At 43.2% G+C, this 21,547-nt stretch overlaps 1 protein-coding gene across 1 annotated transcript; it reads right to left on the bottom strand.

The window, feature by feature from the left end:
* Window positions 1-5,198: 5,198 nt before the first annotated feature.
* DESI1 (desumoylating isopeptidase 1) lies at window positions 5,199-20,679 on the bottom strand. The gene is made up of 6 exons (XM_056847274.1): window positions 20,566-20,679; window positions 12,732-12,753; window positions 11,488-11,557; window positions 10,652-10,761; window positions 7,714-7,836; window positions 5,199-5,455 (listed from the first exon to the last, which is right to left on the bottom strand). The coding sequence occupies exons 1-6, from the start codon at window positions 20,654-20,656 to the stop codon at window positions 5,362-5,364; spliced, it is 510 nt and encodes a 169-aa protein (XP_056703252.1). The 5' UTR covers window positions 20,657-20,679; the 3' UTR covers window positions 5,199-5,361.
* Between the last annotated feature and the right edge of the window lie 868 nt (window positions 20,680-21,547).

Below are 21,547 nucleotides of genomic sequence, written 5' to 3'. Positions count from 1 at the left end.
ACACCTATCCATCCTTGTCAGGTCCCTTAGTCCCAGGGTCATCCCTGTGACCACTTGGTATCGCAGCGTTCCTCATTTTGCAATTAGAAGCGATACACATATTTGTCATGGCTATTATTTATTTGGAATATCTCTATCCCTTCTTTCCAAAATCTTGCCTAAAGTTGCTAGCAAGAAGGGTCAAATGATAAATAAATATAAAACAGTTCAGAAAGTCCCAGACACTAAAATTCTCAGCAGTAAGCACAATAATCAGTAAGGTCAGCAAAATATTTACAAATGGAAGGCAAGCTGGAGTGAGGTTAAAATATCAAAAGGGTGGAAAACTAGCTAAAAACCTAGATGAAATATTTTCACCTGTTGCCTATAAGTCAGTGAAATACGGTAGGCACCAGGCAACCTTCAAGAGGGTGGGCAAGTTCAAAATTCATTTTAGATCTTCTTTAGGAACCATTACTTTTAAATACTCTAAGGGGATTGTCAAGGGGAATATTCCCAATTAATCTTATAACGTGCATAGAAATAGGGATAAAGTCAACATAAGCAGCTTGGGAGCAGCAATAATTAGGGTTGCCAACCTCCAGGTGGTACTTGGAGATCTCCCACAACAATTAATCTCCAGTGCCCTAGTCTAAAGCTCTAACTAGCTGCACTGCACAGCCTCTCTTATTATCCCTATGAGGCCAATTAGAGCTATACATTGCAGATTCTTCAAAGATACTGTAAGACTTTTTGGCAAAGCAGTTTGAAACTGGTTTGCACTAGTAAGTGATCAGTAGCAGTGTATTTTTATGAGCTGTAACCACCCTTGTCTCTTGGCTACACGCAGGGTAGAAATATTAGGATAAATATGCATTTGTAACCCCCACAGAAGTAAAAACAGTTCAGGGTAGGAAGGGGAAGACAGGTGCATGGAGGAAAGAGTTAAGCACCCACTCAGCTTATCCACTGAAAATTATTCCAGCTCCAAACTGGTTTGCCTTACTAAAAGCAGCGGTCAGATTTTAAACATGTGATTTTGTGTAACTGATGGCTACCGGTAAGTCCCAAGCTGCCAGATGAATCATGCAGAACGTGCTGTATTTCCACCTAGTGGTAACTCATTGTAATAAACCAGTAGCCTAATTATGTAGGACTATCAATTAATTAAGAGTGTTACTCTATTGATCTTTCTGATTTGCAGTTTTATTTATGTACTTGTTCTAGGAGGTTTAGAGGTAACATAACTGACATTGTGTAGCTACTGCTAGAATAGAATCATATTCCAAAACTCTGGAAGTTAACCCCACTTAAGTATAGCAAGTCCATTTTAAAAGTTACATAACAACTGCAAAGCTTCCTCTTTGTTAGTCTAGGATTTCATTGCATGCACACAAAAATTCTGAGCTTAGATACAAAATTTTACACTCTGTGTACATTTGCATGGTATTTGCTTATTTTTCCATAATGCATTCTTTCTCTTAGTCCTTATTTGGCACAAGGATTTCTGAAATTTTATAAGTATTACCTGCACAGAGTAAAAGGTTGTTTCCTAGCCATAAGAAATAGAAACGTGGTTATTAAAATTATAGCTGAGATTCTCAGACTGTCAGATTTTACTAGTGGAGAATCATTTAGCATTTAGGCATTGCTGTCAAACAGTTAGGGATTGTCTACATTCTCAGTTGTACTGCAGGCACCAGTGTAGATTCTACTCTACTTGCACTTGTTCTTCCTCAGTTATAAGAAACAAAAATAGGCAGACAAATCCCAAAGGTGACTGTCATTAGTTGACTTGTGTTAAGGTACTGTTTCGGCCAGTAACTTCACTGTCTTTGCTCAGGAGTTGTGTCACTGATAGCTAGTGCAAGCCTGAAAAGGGACCAAAATAAGTGTGGTTCTCTTTCCCCTCAGTGCTATTCCTAGTTTAAATGGAAATGATGATTTATTACAACATATACCATAAGCAGGTTGTGAAAAAAGTGAACCAACGGATACAGCATGAACAAAGCAACGTAGAAACAGCTGATACAAAACCAAACAAACGAAAACAACCCAGCAAAGAAGTTTCTGCCAAAAGGCTTTATTCATCTTAATTATAAAATGGCAAAAAGGAATCCCCAGAAATATGACAGACCCGTCATTTGGGCCAAGCCTTTGCTCTCTCATGAGAGCTCCAAAGGTACCTCCCCCACCCACTGCCAACCACCTCAGGTGGGAAGTGAGTCAATTTACATACATATACACATCTCATACTTTTATACACTTATAAATACATGTGACTAAGTAGAATGCTGGGTACAGTCAGCCCCCTGGAAGCTGACCACCCACACTCAACTGTGTTAACTGGTAGGGGGGACATACAATTATCTTCTATCCTAGAATGGAGAGCTAGACTTGCAGCCTGTTCTAGGAATCCCATGGTTTCAAAGGCTCAAATTGGTAGTGCACACGTGTTAAAACATAGCCGACAGTTATTATAGAACAGCAAAAGTCTAGTCTCTTTAGCACAAACATTAGGGAGGGCAGATATTAGGTTCCATAATCTCATCCCCATCCCCTTTCAATCCCACTGGTGACAAAAGTCTCATTCTGCAATCTTATACACATTTTATACACATTTTCTGGAGAGTTAAAAAAAACCTTTGCTTCCAGGATCAAGATCTGTAGTACTGGAGTTATGGGAAGGAAAATGCTAAGAATTGTGATCAAGTAAGTTCCAGGAAATTCCATTTCTCTACTTGGCCAGATGGACTAGTCAACTGGGGAAAGCCACACACAAAAAATAGATAGAAGGAATGGTTAAGATGATACAAATTTAAAGGAGGAAAGAAAAGTTTGGCATTACTACAGCCACAGTCCAAGTCATTTCTCAGAAGTACAAGCCAGAGCTGAACTACATGTTCAGGTTTTTAAAGAGTTGGGCCCAGGTTCCCTGCAGCCACGCAGCAGCTGTGGGGAATGGCTTTTCAAAATCAGAGAGCCCAAATGGGCTCAGAATATCACTACAGGGGGAGGAAGGGCTCCTGCCTTCCCTCCAAGCAGTTTTCCTGTGCTGAAATTGTGCTGGAGAGGGAGTTATTTCCCCATTTTTGCTGCTCCATGTGCCCAAGAAAACAGGGTTTGTTTGTTTTTTGGGGGGGGTGTCCATGAGCTTTATTCCCCCTCCCCTTGTGACGGCATTTTGAGCTAATTTGGGCTCTCCTTTATTTTTAAAAGCCATTCCTCACAGCTGCTGTGTGGCTGTGGAGAACCTGGACCCAACTCTTTAAAACCCTCAAATGGTCCACAGTGGAGCTTTCTTGGAAGTAAATATGTTTTGGACCCAGCTGCAAGAATGGAAGGAAAGAACTTTTCTGAAGAGATACCTTACTCAGTGCTTCAATAAACTTCAACAGGACACATTTTAAAAAGATTCTACACCTGCTGTTCTTCTCCCATATCACAAAAAGAAGGGAAGACAAATGTCTTTATAGCAAACAAAAGAACATTCTATTAAGAATATTCAGGAGCAGATTTCGTATTATTCATTCTTATACAGCCACAACTACCAAACTGGTATAAAATGCTACCAGAGTAGAAAGGCAATGGGTTGTCAGATTGCCATGTGGAGTTCCTATCCAAGGGTTGAGGTAGCAAGAGATGATGCCACCACTACGTCCTTTTCTCCATCCGTTTATTCATACGCCAATCTCTTCACACACCATCCTCTCCTGCCTGCTCTAGCAAACAAGAGACCAGTTTTATCCCACAACAAGAAAAGGAAGAGGATGAGAGAAGGGCCCAGTGATGGGGAAGGGTTGCATTTTTTCCTATCACTTCAGAATCTTTAAAAAAAACAGCATCTTTCCTTGCTCAGGTTGCCTTTTATTCTATGTAAAAAAGCAATCCCACTATATTATACAACAGAAGTGATGATCGTCTCTGGGCTGAAGCAAAATTATCTTCCCTTTCTGTCAACTATGAGCAAACCACAGCTTTTGCTGTGCATCTTTCTGGAGCACCATCAGGGCTTAAGAGTTCCAAGTTAACTGAACTAATAGCCAATACAATGGACCAGGCTGTGTTTGGGACAAAGTTATCATGTCTCTTCTGCGAGGCTTCACAAAGGCTAATTGCCTTTGCCCCATATTGTTTCCCTGAACATGGTCACTAGGGATAAGGTAAAGTGGAGAGAGAACCACCAGGAAAAGATAGCATATTATCATCCTCCTTTGTTCCTTGCCCTGCATAGCTGACCCAAATTTTCTAAGGAAGACAGAGTCCCAACATCTTTCCTAGAGGAACTGCACATGCCTTTTAAATAGCATATCATTTAAATACAATGTAGAAGAAACTTCTATTCAAACTCCCTCTTTCCTTATAAACAGTAGATGCTAATTTTGATTTTGGACTGTGACTTCCAGAGTGGTTACTAGGTAGCTTGAACAGCCCATGAACCACCCCAAAGCATAGATGGTCTGCAATATCTACCTCACTTTCACATGAAAAGGATTGTGGTATCATAGAAGGCATGTGCCCAAATAACATAGCTGTAAGTTGCCATAGTTTCCGTTATCACATGGAAGAAAGACTGCTTAGAGTGATAAAGTGATAGAGTGATAAAGACTTTAGACATTCTAAAGTCACCAGATTCAAAGGGTTCTTCACATATGGCTACAGATGAATTACAGAGATAATTCTCTCCAAAACGGGACAGTCCACACATGATTTCTGCTCCAGCGGAAATACTATGAGATAGGTGGCAATCAAGTTTTGTTGTCACTCATATCCAGGATTAGAAAGCCATCCAATGGTTTGCCATGGCGGTTTCAACCACTGAGAAATTAGATTGTTAATTTAAGACACAATTCATATAACGTTACTTCACAGTGAATGTTTTTAACTTCACTCTGCCTATAGGTAGCACAAAAGAATATTCAAGTTTAATACTGGGTTAGTGTTAACTAGAGTGTCAATATTGCAAGACGCACACTTTAGGGGTTACATCTGCCACAAATATACCATAACAAGGGTGAAAAATAAGCCAATCTGCCAAGGGGTGGCTAGGGCTACTCAGGTGCTACCCATCTCGCTCTAAGTTGTGCAATGGGGTTTCTACTCTCCAATTTCTTAGTAAGGGGATATTTTAAAAGCATCAGAGTGAACCAAGAAAAAAACAACACACCACCTTTAGCAAGAAGATATAATGCTTTTTAACTTTATAACCCCACCCCCCTGGCAGCATCATATCACATGCAATCCAGTAGCTACTCTTGCTGGACGGTCTGGAGCACCCTCTTGCTGTTAACTCTTGGCATGAAATCATAAAATAGGAATCTGGTACATTTGGGTTTTAAAAGGGAAAGCCCTGGTGAACGGAGGCACTTCCCACCATATGTGCTAGCTCTGTCCATTATGTCTGCTGAAAGTGTTTCCTCCAGGTGGCTGGATCTGGATGGAGTCAAGGAGGGGCCTTAAAGCTTGTCCAAAGGGTCTGAAACAGTAAGGAAGGTGAAAGAGAAAAAAAAGAGTGGATTTAAGGTCTCCAAGCACTCTCGACCCAAATAATTTCCCAACCAAGATTAAAACAAAGCTTCTCCTGAATAAAGTGGAAAAAAACTAAGTGTGTACACATAGGGGTGGATCCAGACAGCTTTTTCATTCGATCTCACCAAATTGTCCTCTTTACCTTTGTTCCACATGATGCCCAGCACAGCCTCTTTTGGTGAGCCAAGGGAACCCCCTTCTCCCCCTTTCACCAGTGGAAAGGCTAGCTGGATCCAACCTGACACGTCCCTGTAAGCAACGTATGTTAAGCGAGCAGAGCCCATAACAGCATCTGGCCCATCTGCATAATTAATGGAAAGAAAAGGGGACAAGAACAGCTCACACTCTCAATACTAACTGAAAGTAGAAGGCAATGAAAGAATTCTTCCACATTTTACCTCCTTTTCCCAGTGACAGTAGCCATACATTTTTGCAGTTAGAGTGCCACTGCAGTCCAAATTCTTTGGTTGATACTGCATCTGCTCAGGTCAGTTTGCCATCGCATGCAGATACAGAATACGAGAAAAGAGGGGAGCCCCAGGATCACTTGCAGTGGCTTCTGGAGTGCCCCTCACAGGATACATGTTGTTTCCATGGCAGATGCCCAGAAGCCAAAAGTTATGCCTGGCTCCCCCAGAATGCTACAAAGAGCATAGAGAGCTGTATGCTCATCTCCTGGGCTGCTAATTCCAAGAGGTGCCATTCTGTGTCTCCAGCCTCACAGGTCAGCTGGCCACTAAAGGGGGTTTCTGTGTTGTGGCACCCTGTAACCTTCTGCCTAGTACCGAAACAGATGTATTTCTGTCTCCAAGTAAACATTTTTACTTGTCGCAGCTTTTTCACATGGTTAGCTTTATGCATTTGATGATCCACTCCCCCCCCCCAGCAGCTATTGTTGACTTTGTTATTTTCTTTTGTGGGTGCTGGCTTTGTGATCTTTTGTGTTTATTGTTAAAATTACTGAATTTGATTTTTTTAAACCAACTTTCCTTGGCTGTTAGAAACTGTCATAGTTTTAAAAGAATTGAGTGCGATTGTATAACTACATTAAATGAAACAAACAAATGTGCTCTGGCATCTTCTGCTGTTGCAAGGGATCCTGGGAAGCACTCTTCAGGCTGGATGCTGCATCTGCTTCCCTCAGCCAATGTGCTGAGGCAGATATAATAAGGCTGAGGATGACCCAAAGAGTGTTCTGCTTCTTCAGGGATGTTTCTCCAAGCATCTGCTTGGAATGCCTGAGCAGCTAGTCTAGCCCTTAGCTGACAGGCATTGACAATATTCCCGACAGCAGGTTTAAGGAAGAGTTTCTTGTATGTGCTTTGTTTATGAAGCAATCGAGGCTTCCTCTCAGTGCAGTGTTTTCATAAAGTTCCTTGATGTGAGATATACTCTCAAAGTCACTCATGTAACAGCACTAGTAGGGTGCCCCCTCCCCACTGGAAAGCACTCCCCACTAGAATGCTTGGTCACTGTTTTATGGTGGCTTTTTAACATTTGGGGAAGGCACTGGCAAACCACCCCGTAAAACAAAGTCTGCCTTGGAAACGTCAGGATGTGATGTCACCCCATGGGTCAGGAATGACCCGGTGCTTGCACAGGGGACCTTTACCTTACCTTTTTTTAACAGCATTAACAGAGACTAAGAAATAACTCTGCCTTGTTCAGACCTCTTGCTTACTGCCAGTCTGAAGGATGTGTCAGTATTTTCAGTTAATAAAATCAGTGCCATTACCACAGACTTTGTAAAAAACTTACAGCTATTCACATTCATATATTTATTCTCGGCATAATCATATATGAAGCTAAGATTCACATTCTAAGACTACACATTCTAAAGCAGGGGAAACAACCTTTTATGGCCCAAATACTGAGAAGATGTTGGTGCGCCAGCAAATAAAATGGGGACGGGAGGTGGGAAGAGTTTTACTTGGTCAGACACACTTGGAGGAAGCGAAGCATCAGCGAGGCTGCCAGCCTCTCTGGGATTCGCCTTTGACTTGGCTGATGACTGTACAGGTCTGGGAGGCAATGAAAGGCATAAAACCATGCCCACTGCTTTCTCCTGCATGACTGTCCTCTGAAATTCCCAGGTTGCTTGGGCAGAGATCATGCCCAGCAAAATGGTCCCGTGTGTTGCCGGGGGATGCCTACCCTTGTTCTAAAGAGTGCCTCATTACATCTATCAACAGGGACTCTACTCACGTTGCAAGGACTTCAGATGGAAGGTCTGTGATGTAGGAAGGGATCTTTCTCCCTGTCAAAAACTGAGCCACTTCATTGCTGAACGTATTGCAGTTATGGTCAAAAAGATTGTAAGATTCTCCTCTGTAGCCCCAAACACAGGGAAGAGAATGAACAAGAGACAGAGCAAATCAATAATGGAGAACAATCACCTTTATTCATAGGGATTTTAAAACAGCTTGTATAATGTTCATAAAAACCAGTGAACAGCACAGAGGCTGGTTATACATTACATGCAAGTGTGCATATTGGTATACAATCTTTTAAAGAGAAGAATTATCAGCTTTAAGAGAAAATAATTTTGAGTGGAGAAGTAGAAAGTAGAAGTTTAGTCCTTTCCATACCTGTAGCTTTTTGGCTCTGAATCTCGCCCCTCCCACCAAATTCAAAATACATATTTGCCAACATTTTGAAGCTTGTAGAGTGTGATAACCAGTATGATTTAGTGGTCAGATTGCTGGACTGGAGATCCAAGTTCAAATCCCCATTTTGCCATGGAAACGTGCTGGGTGACTCCGGGGCCATCACTCTCTCACCCTGATCTACCTCACAGGATGGTTGTTGTGAGAATAAATGGAGATATGGATAATGATATTGTAAGCTGCTTTGGGTCCCCATTAAGGACAAAACTGGATATAAGTAACTAAAAGAAATCAGCTGGGATGGGTGATTTAAAACAGGGTAAGTGTTAAGCATCCCTCTTCCCCATCCCCTGCTGCTTTTCCGTATGAAATCACCCCTTCCTAAACAGCTATTAACAAAAACAGAAGCAAAACACACAAATCAGCATGCGAGCTCTAACATGCATGTAGTTCGCTCCATATATTGGAATGCAGAAACCACATGAATGTGGCACAGATTAGTGCTATACTAATATCACCTGCAACTGATCTACAGCATCTATACTGAAATGCAAATGCCAGAGAGAGTTCAAGTGGTTCTAGCTACATTACTCTTAAGATGGGCAAAATGTTATCCACAGAAATCCTGGTGCAGAAATCCTAAATTTGCAAACTTCTTAATAAAGACTGCCTTTGCACTCTCAGCCTATCCTCAGGTCCTCCTAACCTCTCCCCTTCTGTGGCCTTTGTGTATCCCAACTGGCAAGAACAATGGCCCAGTCAAGTAAGCCCATTTTACTTGCAGGATGGTTGTTTTGCTGATTTATTGTACAATCACACATCTCTGTAGCACATATGAACAACTGATCTGTTTCAGTAGAGGGAGAACACACAATTCTCTTTAAAGTAAGTTTCGAGACACCCTGTTCCTCAACAACGAGGTGGAGAAAGAAAACCTCAAATTTTCCCAGTCCTGCAATTCTGAGTTTTGGAAGACTATGAGAAGACCTGACCCTGGAGTTTGTGATGGAGGTGGATGGCTCAGTAAACAAATGTCTTCTCACTTCCCTCCTCTCACACCAGAGCACTGGGAGCAAGTCTAGGCTTAAAGTAACTGTTCTGAGCCTTTCAACAAAGTCCCAGCCTTGCAAGACTAAGGAAAAATCATTCTATGGCATTTTTGTTGGAGGATAAAGGTAGGGTTGCCAACCTCCAGGTAGTAGCAAAAGATCTCCTGCTATTACAACTGATCTCCAGCCGACAGAGATCAGTTCCCCTGGAGAAAATGGCTGCTTTGCCAGTTGGACTCTATGGCATTGAAGTCCCTCCCCAAACCCTGCCCTCCTCAGGCTCCGCTCCAAAAACCTCCCGCCAGTGGCGAAGAGGGACCTGGCAACCTTAGATAAAGGGAAGGTACCGTATATACCCGTGTATAAGCCGACCCGCGTATAAGCCGAGGTGCCTAATTTCTCCCCAAGAATGGGGAAAAATTAGGCACCCGCGTATAAGCCGAGGGTCGGCTTATAACCCCTCCCCCCCCCGCAAACTTACCTGACGGGCTCCCGGGAGCAAGCGGTGCGGCCCTGGTGGTGGCGGTGGTGCACCCGGCAGGGGCTGGGGCAGCCTCCCTGCAGTTGCAGGAGGCCGCCCCAGGATGCGGCGGTGCGGCCGGGGGCCGGGGCAGCCTCTGCGCAGCCGCAGGAGGCCGCTCCCGGCCCCAGGAAGCGGCGGCGCGGCCGGGCGGGGGCCGGGGCAGCCTCTGCGCAGCCGCAGGAGGCCGCTCCCGGCCCCAGGAAGCGGCGGCGCGGGCGGGCGGGAGCCGGGGCAGCCTCTGCGCAGCTGCAGGAGGCCGCTCCCGGCCCCAGGAAGCGGCGGCGTGGGCGGGCGGGCGGCGGGGCAGCCTCTGCGCCGCCGCAGGAGGCCGCTCCCGGCCCCAGGAAGCGGCGGCGCGGCCGGGCGGGGGCCGGGGCAGCCTCCGCACAGCTGCAGGAGGCCGCTCCCGGCGGCAGGAAACGACGCGGGCCCAGCGGCGGCGGCGGCGGTAAGTTCCCTCCTCCCCCCTCTACCGTATTGACCCGCGTATAAGCCGAGGCCGGCTTTTTCAGCCCTTTTTTTGGGCTGAAAAACTCGGCTTATACGCGAGTATATACGGTAAACAATAGTCTCCTAAATTCTCCTTTTATCCCCAACAAGAGTGCTGCAGGTGATTTCCATTTGGAAGCAAATGGGAAGACACTTGCTTCCAATCAGCCTAAATATAGGTGGGAGGGCTGCTCATACACCTATCTTGCCTCCTTCCCATTTCCATGTAGTAAGACCCTCCTAATCTGTAACATACAATATGAAGCAAAATATAAGGAAGAATGGCTTGTGCAAATGATTTGAACATGAACTCTGAAGAAGAAAGTACACCTCCCATAAAATTATACTTATTATAAATATTTTTGTAGAACCTTACAGACATAGGGTTCTCAAAATAATTTTTTTTTAAAAAGACAATGCTTGTGGAATCTGTACCAAGAAGTCTTCCTTCTGCTTTATCAATCTCATTTTCTTACCTGAATATAGATTCTCCCAATGAGGCCAAGTATTCCAGGAAGAGATCTTCTGTAACTTCTGTGCATCCCAGGTCTACAATAGAATCTGGAGGCCCAAGCAACGTCCCACCCTGTAAAATTTACATCCCAGAAGATATTAAATAAATATTTTCAGAATTGGTCACTATCTAATGAACAATTAATCATGGGGACTGATTTTCTGCGCCCCAAAGAAGTTGCTCATACTGACTAGCATATTGCCAATATACTGGTAATTTCTAATGGTGGGCAAGTTCCAAAAGAACCCTCACATATCCCCAACTTGGGAAGTGAAATGGAAGGCAGGAAAGGGATGAACCCTGGTTTCTACTCTGATTTTTTTTGTGGGTACAGGGGACTCTGGACCTCAGCTTGGTCAGTTGTCAGGATAAGCCATTTAAATCTCCTTGCAACTTCAATATACACCAAAAACAGGAGGTGAAAGTAAACCAGTAAAAGGCTAGTATAACCTAAGGAAGTAGTCTCTTCTGATTCAAGCCCCCCACCCTAAGAGATGCCACTGGTAAAAAAATTAAGTTAACTTCACCCAGCCAAAAAAACTATCGGTCAACTAGAAAGCCAGCGATGGCCTCTACTGGTGGTATAAGGTATTATGCTAGATACCCGACATGCGAAGTCTATTCAACAATCAGAAAACCGCAGCACATACACAAGAAGTTATTCAAAGTTCTGAAGCACAGCCCACTGCATATTTAGGAACTGGCAATGCTTCACTAGCTACCCCATTTACTTGCTAATTTTCTAAATTATAGAAATTGATATGCAGCAACCTACAAGTTGTAGAGCTAGAAACTTACAGGTGCACAACTGGAGATCCCACCACTTCCGTAAAAGAACTCATCCCTGTGGACAATTATGGAAGTGTGCCTGCAAAGAGAGGGAAAGTGGAATGGGGAGAAGGCATGTTGAGCAAGGTTGTTAATGACAGGACGTTTTGGAGGACATTGATTCATAGGGTTGCCATGAGTTGGAAGCAACTTGATGGCATTTCACACAGACTTGCTAAAATCACAGATTAAATAGGATCATGAGTAAAAATAATAAAATCCCTCTTACCAAGATATTACTAAATCAAATAGTTTAGCAAAGTTAATGGGAAAAAACAAAAACACAGTTCCTCACTTGATTTTGGACAGCATTTTTTGTCCTATTTTCAACAACAAGTATTGGGACTATTTGTGTTTCACCCTCAACTTCATATAGGAACTACCAACTGAAAACAGGAGGGTCTGTTCCATGCAAGTATATATTTCATATAGGGTTTTTATCAATTATTCTTAGTTAATTACTCATATGAGTTTTAACTAATTATTAGGTTAGGTTTCATACAATTATTGATTAAACATGCAAAACATGATTATGAATAAAACAAATTCTGAAGGGAAAAAGGCATTATTTTATAATATGTATAAATGACACAGCAGACATCTCAGAGGTTCCAATTTCAGTCCCTGATGTCTACATATAAAATTATTTCAGGTGGCAGCTGCTAGGAAAAACCTTCCTCTGCCCCAGACACTTGAGCTGCTACCAGCCACAGTAGGCAATACTAAATTGCCAACTTTGAACATTCATATGCTCAGGGGCCAAAATTAAAGCTCATTATCACTGAAAATCCTGAACAAGGACCTCTTTACTTCTGTGTAACACACAGCATATCTTTTGGGTTAGGGTGTAATTAGGGTTGCCAACTGCCTGTAGAAAAATAACATCCTTTCCCTTTAACAGAGCCTTAATGTGATGTTATTTACCAGGTGATGTCTTTTACCTCCATGCCATAAAAGCTTTAGCTGCCCATTTCCACACATCATGCCTCCATTAAACGGGCACACATTTTTTCTTCAGGCCTCTTGGCACCCCTAGGTGCAATACAAATAACTGCTTGAACTGAGGCTCCATTTTCCAATATAAGAAAGAGACAGGTAAAGCACTTATGGCCTAAAATAGGGTATGTGCTGTTACATTCATGTAATACAACCATACAACTACAGAGGGAACATTTTACACTAGTTAAACATCCATTTTAAGTTTGGTTACTCACCAGATGCCATCCAGCTGCTTCCCTGTATATGCAAGAAAGAAAACAAGAACCTACTGAGTACCTTACAACTGCTCTCAACTACTAATTCACATTGCATTACAAGCAAGATACAGCGTCAAGTGAAACCATAAAATAGCAGAGAAAACAATGTATTTCTTTCCCTTTGATAACGTTAGTGCTATGGGTATCAAATCGGATGGCAATGGGTCATGCTCTTATCCTTGAAAGTTATGTTAACAGGTCATAAAATGTGTCAGGCTTCCTGAGAAGGAGGCAGGGCTTGTTTGTGATATTAAACACACATTCTGTCTAGAGGGGTTTAACATTAGAAATAGCGCTACAACAGTTATGCTGCAAGTCCTAAAACTACCCAGAGGCACAATACTAGAACCTGATCTTAGAGCACGCTAGGAAATAACTATTTGCCTAGATAGTTGCCAACTGCCCGGAGAAAAAAAAACGTCCTACCCTATAATAGAGGCTTAATATGACATTATTTACCTGCATGCCATGAAAAGCTTCAACAGCCCATTTCCACACATTAAGCCTTTATTAAAAGAACAGGATGTTTTTTCTCCCGGCCTGTTGGTAACCCCAACTTCAAGAGAGTTACCGTAGTTCTTTTTCCTTTCAGGACAGTATCATGCTGCTAATTATTAGCCAAGTGGCACATGTGGGAAGGTTAGTAATTTATTATTTTTTGTAAGCAAACGAGTAAAGATGTATGGTAATTTGGTGGCATAAATCAGGAAGAGCATTTCATAAAATAGGAGCCACTATTGTGAAAGACCAGGCACATATCTGAGGAAGGGAATAAAAGCAAAACTACTGAGGAGATTGGAGTTGTTGCAAAGGTCCACATAGAAAAAGATGGTTCTTTAGGTATGCGAGTCCCAGATGAAGGGCTTTAAGAGTAAGCACCTTGAATTGAAGCCAGAAACAGAAGAGAGATTAGAGGGCAGTACTACATGCAAAGCAGCTAGTTCTAGACAACGGTCAAGCTGTTGCATTTTACACCAACATAAATTTCTGAGCAGCCTTCAAATAGAACATGGGAGGGAAGGGAGAAGGATTAACCTACACTCACCACTGCTCTGTTCAGAATTTGAACATCCCATGGCTGCTTCTATATATATTAAATAAGAATAGGTTTGGCAGATCCAACCACATAACTATAGCATACCTGTTTTGGCCCCAAGGGCCTACTGTCATTCTGACCCAAACAGAGTACAGTAATTGGTTCAGAAAATGGCTACTATTTTGCTTTTGGTACATGTGATCCTTGGCTTTATGATGCATATATGATATTCAGATGTCTTCCCCAATATCTGTGTTTATCTCCATGTCAGAAAAAAAGAACATTAGGACTGAAATGCGCTGTGATTTCATAACAAACATAGAAACAGTGTACTACATTAACATAACCACCTTTGGTAATTTGTAGTTGTTGCAATGTTCCATGCACAGTCTGAAAGTACTCATTGGCTGATATTTATAGGGTAGCAGGAAGCAGCTGAAGAAATTTTATAATGAAAGTCTGTTGAATGTCATGTTTGGTTTAAAGGAATTGTGCCAATATTACTTAAACCTAATGGAAATATTCTATATCTGAACAATACAGCAAAAGCAAAACAACTGTTTAAAGTGGTGTGCAGCACCTGCTATAGTAGTGTTATAACCTATCCTATGACATGTTATTAGTGCCGCAATAATTTTAAATTGCCTCTTCTCAGATATCTAGTGCTGCCTACGGCTTTTACATTGACGTTAAAAAAATGCTTCTGCCAGCCAGATCTAAAGCACCAATATTAAATAAAAATTATAGGTTGCATTCTACAACTGTGTGCAACTAAGAGTAGTGTGTTCTAAGGGCACCTCGCACATTCTTCTTACGCAAGAGCTGTACTGACAAAATGTGGCTTGCACCAACAGAACACACTGCACTTAGTTGCACATGGTGGTAGGATAAAGCCTAACACAACAGAACACAAACCAGAAATGTACAGTATTTGTACACACTTATAATATATAGCTAGGATCCATAGCTGTCTAATAGTTAGCAAGGAACCTTCATTTGAAAATGTGTGGTTATGCCCAAGAACAATAAGAATAGTTGCCATCCAGTATTCAGTATTCAGTATTCAGTCACCTATGTTAGTTCTGACAATGAATTAGAAAACTTTTGAGATAAAGAAACATCATTCTGATTTTTCTTTAAAAGTACAGAGCACCTTGAAAACAATAAATATTATCAAAGCCCAATGGGTCAAGTATTGTCTATACCAGTGATTCCCAAAGTGGGCAGTACCACCCCTGGGGGGTGATAGGATTACCTAAAGGGGCACTAAGAGGCAAGAGGGTGGCAGGGGGGGCACTAGAGGTGGTCCCTTTCAACTGTGTTGTTTGCTAATTTACAATAGATTAAGCTATGGCACCATGCTGGCAAATTGGTAGAAACTATCAGAATTCCCCCCCCCCCAGACTTTGAAGAGCTGGTGCCACCGGATCAAGTTTATCAGTTTTGCTGAATAAATTTCAACTAAAAAGTTTTAATTTGATTTTGAATAGATGTGCAACTAATTGTTACTGTTTTGAAATTTTATTTTATTGTCACTATCTTCTTCAGCGAGTCACGCAAACCCCTATTTTGAATAATGCTTTTTACAGGATAGGGGGCGCTGGGGTTGAGTTTGTGGAACCAAGGGGTCGGTGCCCGAAAAGTTTGGGAACCACTGGTCTATACCATCCTGACTCCTGTATAAAGGCCTGAAAGCCTAAAGCAATTTCACAAAACACTAAAACAATTTCACTTTCATTTGCAGAAAGAGCTAAATATCATTGGTTCTTGTAGGTTATCCGGGCTGTGTAACCGTGGTCTTTCATGTTCTTTTATCCTTGAAAGATACTGCAGACTTGGCCAACCTGAGAAATCAGCAGTGGCTGAACATGGACTGACACAAACAGGACACAGGGTCTTATTCCAAGACACTGAAAGACTGGACAATTCTACCAACTATTTTGTCAGATTGCACAGAGAAGCCATTGAAATTCATAAACATCAGCACAACTTTAACAGAAAAGAGGAGAGTTTAAGAATGAATAAGGCTTGGCTTCCTGCCCTGAAAAACCTCCAGACTGACAAAGACAACATTCAACAATAGCCATACAGATTAGCTTTGGATTACACACATTAACAGATCACTTCAGGATACAATGGTTCCATATTAACATACCATACCCTCATTAGCACATTATCTTGATACTTACAGGACAATGATTAGCACATTACTTTTGCAGGACAGTACTCAGCTCAAACCCAACCCCTTTCTGACTATATATTACTCTTCCTACACACTTGACACTGAGAGACACTGTCCTTCAGTGTTACTACTCTGAAGATGCCTGCCACAGTTGCTGGCGAAACGTCAGGAAAGAAAATTCCAAGACCACGGTTACACAGCCCGGATAACCTACAAGAACCAATGAACTCTGACCGTGAAAGCCTTCGACAATAGCTAAATATCATGTTTGGCTTCCCGAATGTTCAGGTTTTTTTTTTGAGGAGTGGATTAAGCCCCCCATCCGCTGTATTCTCATATTTGATCCTGACGTTTGCACTGTCACTGTGACCAATGAATGTGTTGCAATAGCCACTTCATATGCAGTCACATAATATAAGCACCTCCCACACACTGAATAGTTTTTAAAGCTAAGCTTTTGCTTATGCACTGCAGACTCATGCAAGCTTATTCTTGTTTCTTGCCTGCCCCAGAGTTTTGTGTGTGGATGGGGGTGGAAAGCAGAGACATCAGCATTCTTCTTTTCACTAGCAGTGAAACCCAATTAGCCTAGAGCCATTGAATATAAAGGGGTTTTGGACACAATTTTGGTGGGGTTTTTTTTAGACAATAACCATACTTTTTTGGCACTCTCCATTCAATTTCCTTAATTTATTGTTTACACTTAAAGTTATACTGTGTTGCAGGTAAATTGCATTTCCCCATCAATCATGAATTTTGCCCTGGGAAAATGTAATTCTTTTCCAGATATCATTTTTTTTGTTTTGTTATTGTGAATTGTGTGTGAAATGCAGGTAAATTACTGTGGGCACCCTTTGTGCCCAGATTTGCTGGAAACTGTATATGGACAGTATGTAATTTAAATGGACAGTATGTAATTTAACTGAGATTGAAAATGGGTCTATGGAAATTTTACTGAAAGGTTAAAATGTAGTTGAAAAAAGTTTAGCTTGCACACAATTGACCTAATAGGCTCTCAGCGCTGCTATACATCACAACTGCTAAAGTTGTGCAACTAGCAAATCCATGTTCAGACAGCAAGAGCTCAGGGAGAGATGTCTTTGTGGCCCTAGAACTGTTATGTTTCAGGCACAGCTGCAATTATTTCAGTACTATATAATCTGATGGCACAAATTAGAGCTCACTATTTTCTCAAGTCTAATGAGATTTTATGTTGGTTTTCTGTCATTCACCCCACATTTTCTGGATTAAATGAGCTAAGATAAATGCTTCAAGCCCTGACCTGGATAACCCAGGCCAGCCCAATCTTGGAAGCTAAACAGGGATGGCCCTGGTTAGTGTTTGGATGGGAGACCACCTCAGAATACCAGGGTCGCTACACAGAGGCAGGCAATGGCAAACCACCTCTGAATGTCTCTTGAAAACCCTACAGGGTCGCCTTAAGTTGGCAAAAAAAAAAAGGTTGAGCAAAAGGGAAGCTAAAAATATAGCGCCGTATAATATTTGTGTAACACAAATTTGATTATGACCCTCCTGTCCTCCTTTACACATGGACCAACAGCAAGAGAGGGAAAGGTAGATCACACAGAAACGACACATTTAGAAAAACACTTCATAGGAAAAAAAAGGCAGACAGAGAGTAATGAAACTGATCACTGTTACCCTAAGTAGGCAGTCTCCACTTTAGTTGGGAGAATTAGCAGGAGACAGAGAGCAAGAGGGGGTAACTGGGATCAATAATCTATGTATATCAGGATAGTTCTGGGGGAAAACTCTCATATGAGCAGGCAGATGTATAATTAAAATATGGTTTTATTAAAGAATAAAAATAGTAAAACAAGAAATATATTTTGAGTGATGAACATAGGCATACAAAGAATACAAGAGCTGGCTAAGAGAAAAGGGAGGAAGTTGGATAGGGTTTCAGGGATGTGTGATAGTTACCAGTCTTGAAGAGACCTCCAGGGAAAGCAGTGCTGATGAGGAAAACGACCAGTATTTCCAGGATCAAAAGGAAGAGCCCGCACGCAAATGGGAGCGCATGCACGGATCCAACACGCACGGATCCAACACACACACACACACAATGAATGGCCAAAGGACCAACATTTATACCCCAAAAAGGTCCTGAGGCAGTATAAGGTCAGCTGGCAGGAAAGCCAGAGACAAAGAATTTATTGCTTTTTCCGGGGTTCCAACAATAAGAGAGGAGAGGCTTGATGGGTCTTCAGGACCCAAGAGAATGCCTGGGCTCTTGAATACTGATTGACTGCTGGGATGGGTGCAGATAGGGTAAGTAATGGTCTGCTTGGAGCGCTGATTAAATCACCTTAGGGTGACACAAGGGAGATTACCTAGCCCCAGTGTCCAGCCAGGCACACTTTAGAGTCAGGGGAAAAGTTCAGATGACAACCTCCTTCCTGCCCAAGCTTGACACACAACATGGATCCCAAAACTCTGAGTGGCATCCATTTTGTGGGGAGCAGTCTTGCTCTTATGCCAGTGTTTGGCCCCCGTGCCTTTGTGGCACCCCTTAACAGCAGGAGAGGTCCGACTGCTTATATCACCACCTATGCTTACTCCACACATGAGCCGAAGAAGTCATAGTTCTACTCTAGCAACTAATCCATAAAATCCTGGTGCATGTACTTTAGCAAATACTTCTCTCTGAAAAGACTGATTCTCTCACACACACAGATAAATACAGAATCTCTACCCCTCAATGCACTCCCATATATGCAACTCCTGCACTACCTCTTGGTGTATCTGTGTGTGCCTGAATGGCCTGAAGCTTACAAATGGTTCCATTTCAGTCTTTGTGTTCTACTCCTGTTTTGCAAGTATATATTTACAAGATGCTATTAGGGAACATAATTGAAGAGATGGCTTTTTATTCTCCTCTCTCTATTGTACACAATGTCTTGCAGTCAGGATAGATGGAGCATCATTTAAAGACAGCCTTCTTGTATCCACGAGTGTAGTGGGTAAGAGCGATGAACTCTAATCTGGAGAACCGGGTTGGTTTCCCCACTCCTACACATCAAGCCTGCTGGATGACCTTGGGCTAGACACAGTTCTCTCTGACAGCCCCACCTCTTTTTCTTCTATCCAGAGCAACTGGAATTAGTTATGCTTAACCAAGTATAAAGTCCGGATAAATCTTAAACTACCACAAATACTGCACTGACCATTTTACTAAACAGCATAATACAAATGGAGCTTAGCAATGAGGCAGCATTCCATCTTATTGTCAGCTCTCACCTATGAATCTTTACTCAGAAGTAAGTCACAGAAAGTTCAACAGGATTTACTCCCAGGTGGAAAAGCATGCATAGGATCAGAAACTTGAGACCCTCTCTGCACAGCGTCACCTGTCAGATAGAAGATTCTATATCTTGTCAGGTGAAGTTCTCTCTTATTACTTCAGCAGGCGAGAAATAATCAGATTTAAATTCATTATATAAACTTGCATGTTAAAATTGACAAAGTTGATCGCTCCCACACCTAACTTAGTACCAACAATGCCAATGAGGAATGGATCTAGGAATGCTCAGCGCTCCTTTCAAGTGAAAGTGGATTGACTGATACATTGCACAAGATCATCTCCATAAAAACAAGCCCTCTTCTTCCAATCTCACAACATAGGCTTAAGTTACTTAGCCCCAACAGTCATCCCTCAGTGAAGTGGGGGGGGGGGAGTACTGATAGCATGTCAGCTAGTCAAAGTACACATGACTACAATAAAGTCTGACATGACTAAGCAGCTAGCATTCATGGCAGACATATACAAAGAAAAAACAGTGGTGACATCTTACAGACAAATTCAGATTAAAACAGCTACTGTTCTGGAATTATACACAATCAAATGATTTAGATGCACAGGTGTTTTATTCCAGTGATTCTGACAAAAGTGCCCTGAACACAGAACAACACTGAAAATAGCTCCGACAATAAGATCCGCAACCCAAGATCTCAGGTTGTGTTATTTAAGCTCAGTGCTATAAACCAGAGATGATCCTCTCTTATAAATTTACCTTGCTAGCTCAGCTACCATTCACCACAGTGAATCAGGACACGTTTGTATCTCTGCAATACCGAGAGCCACCTTACTTAGGGGCTTACTAATTATTCAGTTACAACTTTCATGGTCTGGGGAAAAAACAATATACAATAGCAAGCCTTGTCTGATGGCAGAGCTGATTTTTGTCTTCAATCACCCATGCACCCACACCCACACAGAAGCAAAAGAAAGTGAGATGCTTCCTAGTTAAAGAGGCCACGGGCATTCAGATAGGCACAGATATGTCTCTACCATCATGACATGCAGAGAGAGGCACCACTACTAAATGTTTTTCTTTTTAAACTCCCTCCATCTCCTGGTCACCATGCGTGCCAAACCCAACCTTGTTAAGCTAGCTGGAGGCGATGGGCCCAGCATCTCACCTAGACCGCCTGCTGGATACCCTAGGTATCCTGCTGGCTCCCTCCCCCCCCCCCCGCCCAATAACACTAACACAACGGTCCAGGGAGACATGGCAGAAATCCCGGTCTTTCCCTCTCCCCCCAACCCTTACCGAGCATGATAGGGCTGAGGCGCCGAGCCATGCCCTTGGACAGGTCGTAAACGTAGAGCTTCACAGAGTACAGCATCGGAGGGGAGTCCATGGCATGAAGAGGAGTGGGGGGATTACTGGAAACCCCTGAGGACGACGGGGAGCCTCCTGATGGAGGAGGGAAAGGAAGAGCCGAGCCGGCTCCTGCAGCACCCCTCCCCCCCCCCGCTCTCCTGCCGTTGCTGCCGCTGCTGCTGCTGCTCTACCCCAACTGACAGAAGGGACGGAGGAGAGGAGGGCAGGGAAAGAGAACGTCCCCTGCACGCATGCGCGGCCCTCACACAGGCGATAGTTCGGCCGCCTGTCACAGCGCCTCTGTGAGGAAGAGGCGCTAAAGCGCTAGAAGGCGGAGCTACGTGGCGAATGCGCTACTCCGGGTGGGCGGAGCAAATGAGGCCGATTTGAGAGAGGTTGGCCGCGGGCTATTGGCTGGAATGTGGAGGGGACGTGGGCGGGGTTGATCTGGTAACCGTGCCGTGAGAGGTCTGGGAGTCAGATCTAGGCTTCCCCGGGAGCTTTCTCCGTAGAGTAAGAAACGCAGCGCTGCCTACCGGTTGTTTGCCACTGTCCTTCTGGGGGTGGAGGTTGGGCCTGACTGACAGGTCGCGCTAAAGTTCTGGCGCTGAAGCGCCCGGGGAAGGAAAAGAAGCGCTTGCAGAAATTCAGGAGGGCGGAAGGCGGCTGGGATTTTGCTCTATAAGGGGTTCGGCTAACGGTAAGGGACGCGACCACGCTGAAGTAGCTGGAGGTGGTGCCCTTGCGAGCATGTAGCCTCCCAAGGCAGAGCGGGCTGGCGCTAGGAAGTTCCTTTTGCTTTCTGGCTGCAGCGACCTGGGCCCGTTTCTGATGTGCGTGCATTTCCTCGGGATTCTCCATGTTGGGTCTAGAAGTTACTGTGTTTCTCAAACGACTCCAGGCACTTGGCAGTGGGAGGCTCAGATGA

Source organism: Euleptes europaea, chromosome 3, assembly GCF_029931775.1.
Source record: "Euleptes europaea isolate rEulEur1 chromosome 3, rEulEur1.hap1, whole genome shotgun sequence".
Taxonomy (NCBI): Eukaryota; Metazoa; Chordata; class Lepidosauria; order Squamata; family Sphaerodactylidae; genus Euleptes; species Euleptes europaea.
The sequence above is the reverse complement of the archived record's forward strand: the minus strand, read 5'-3'. Positions and strand labels throughout refer to the sequence as shown.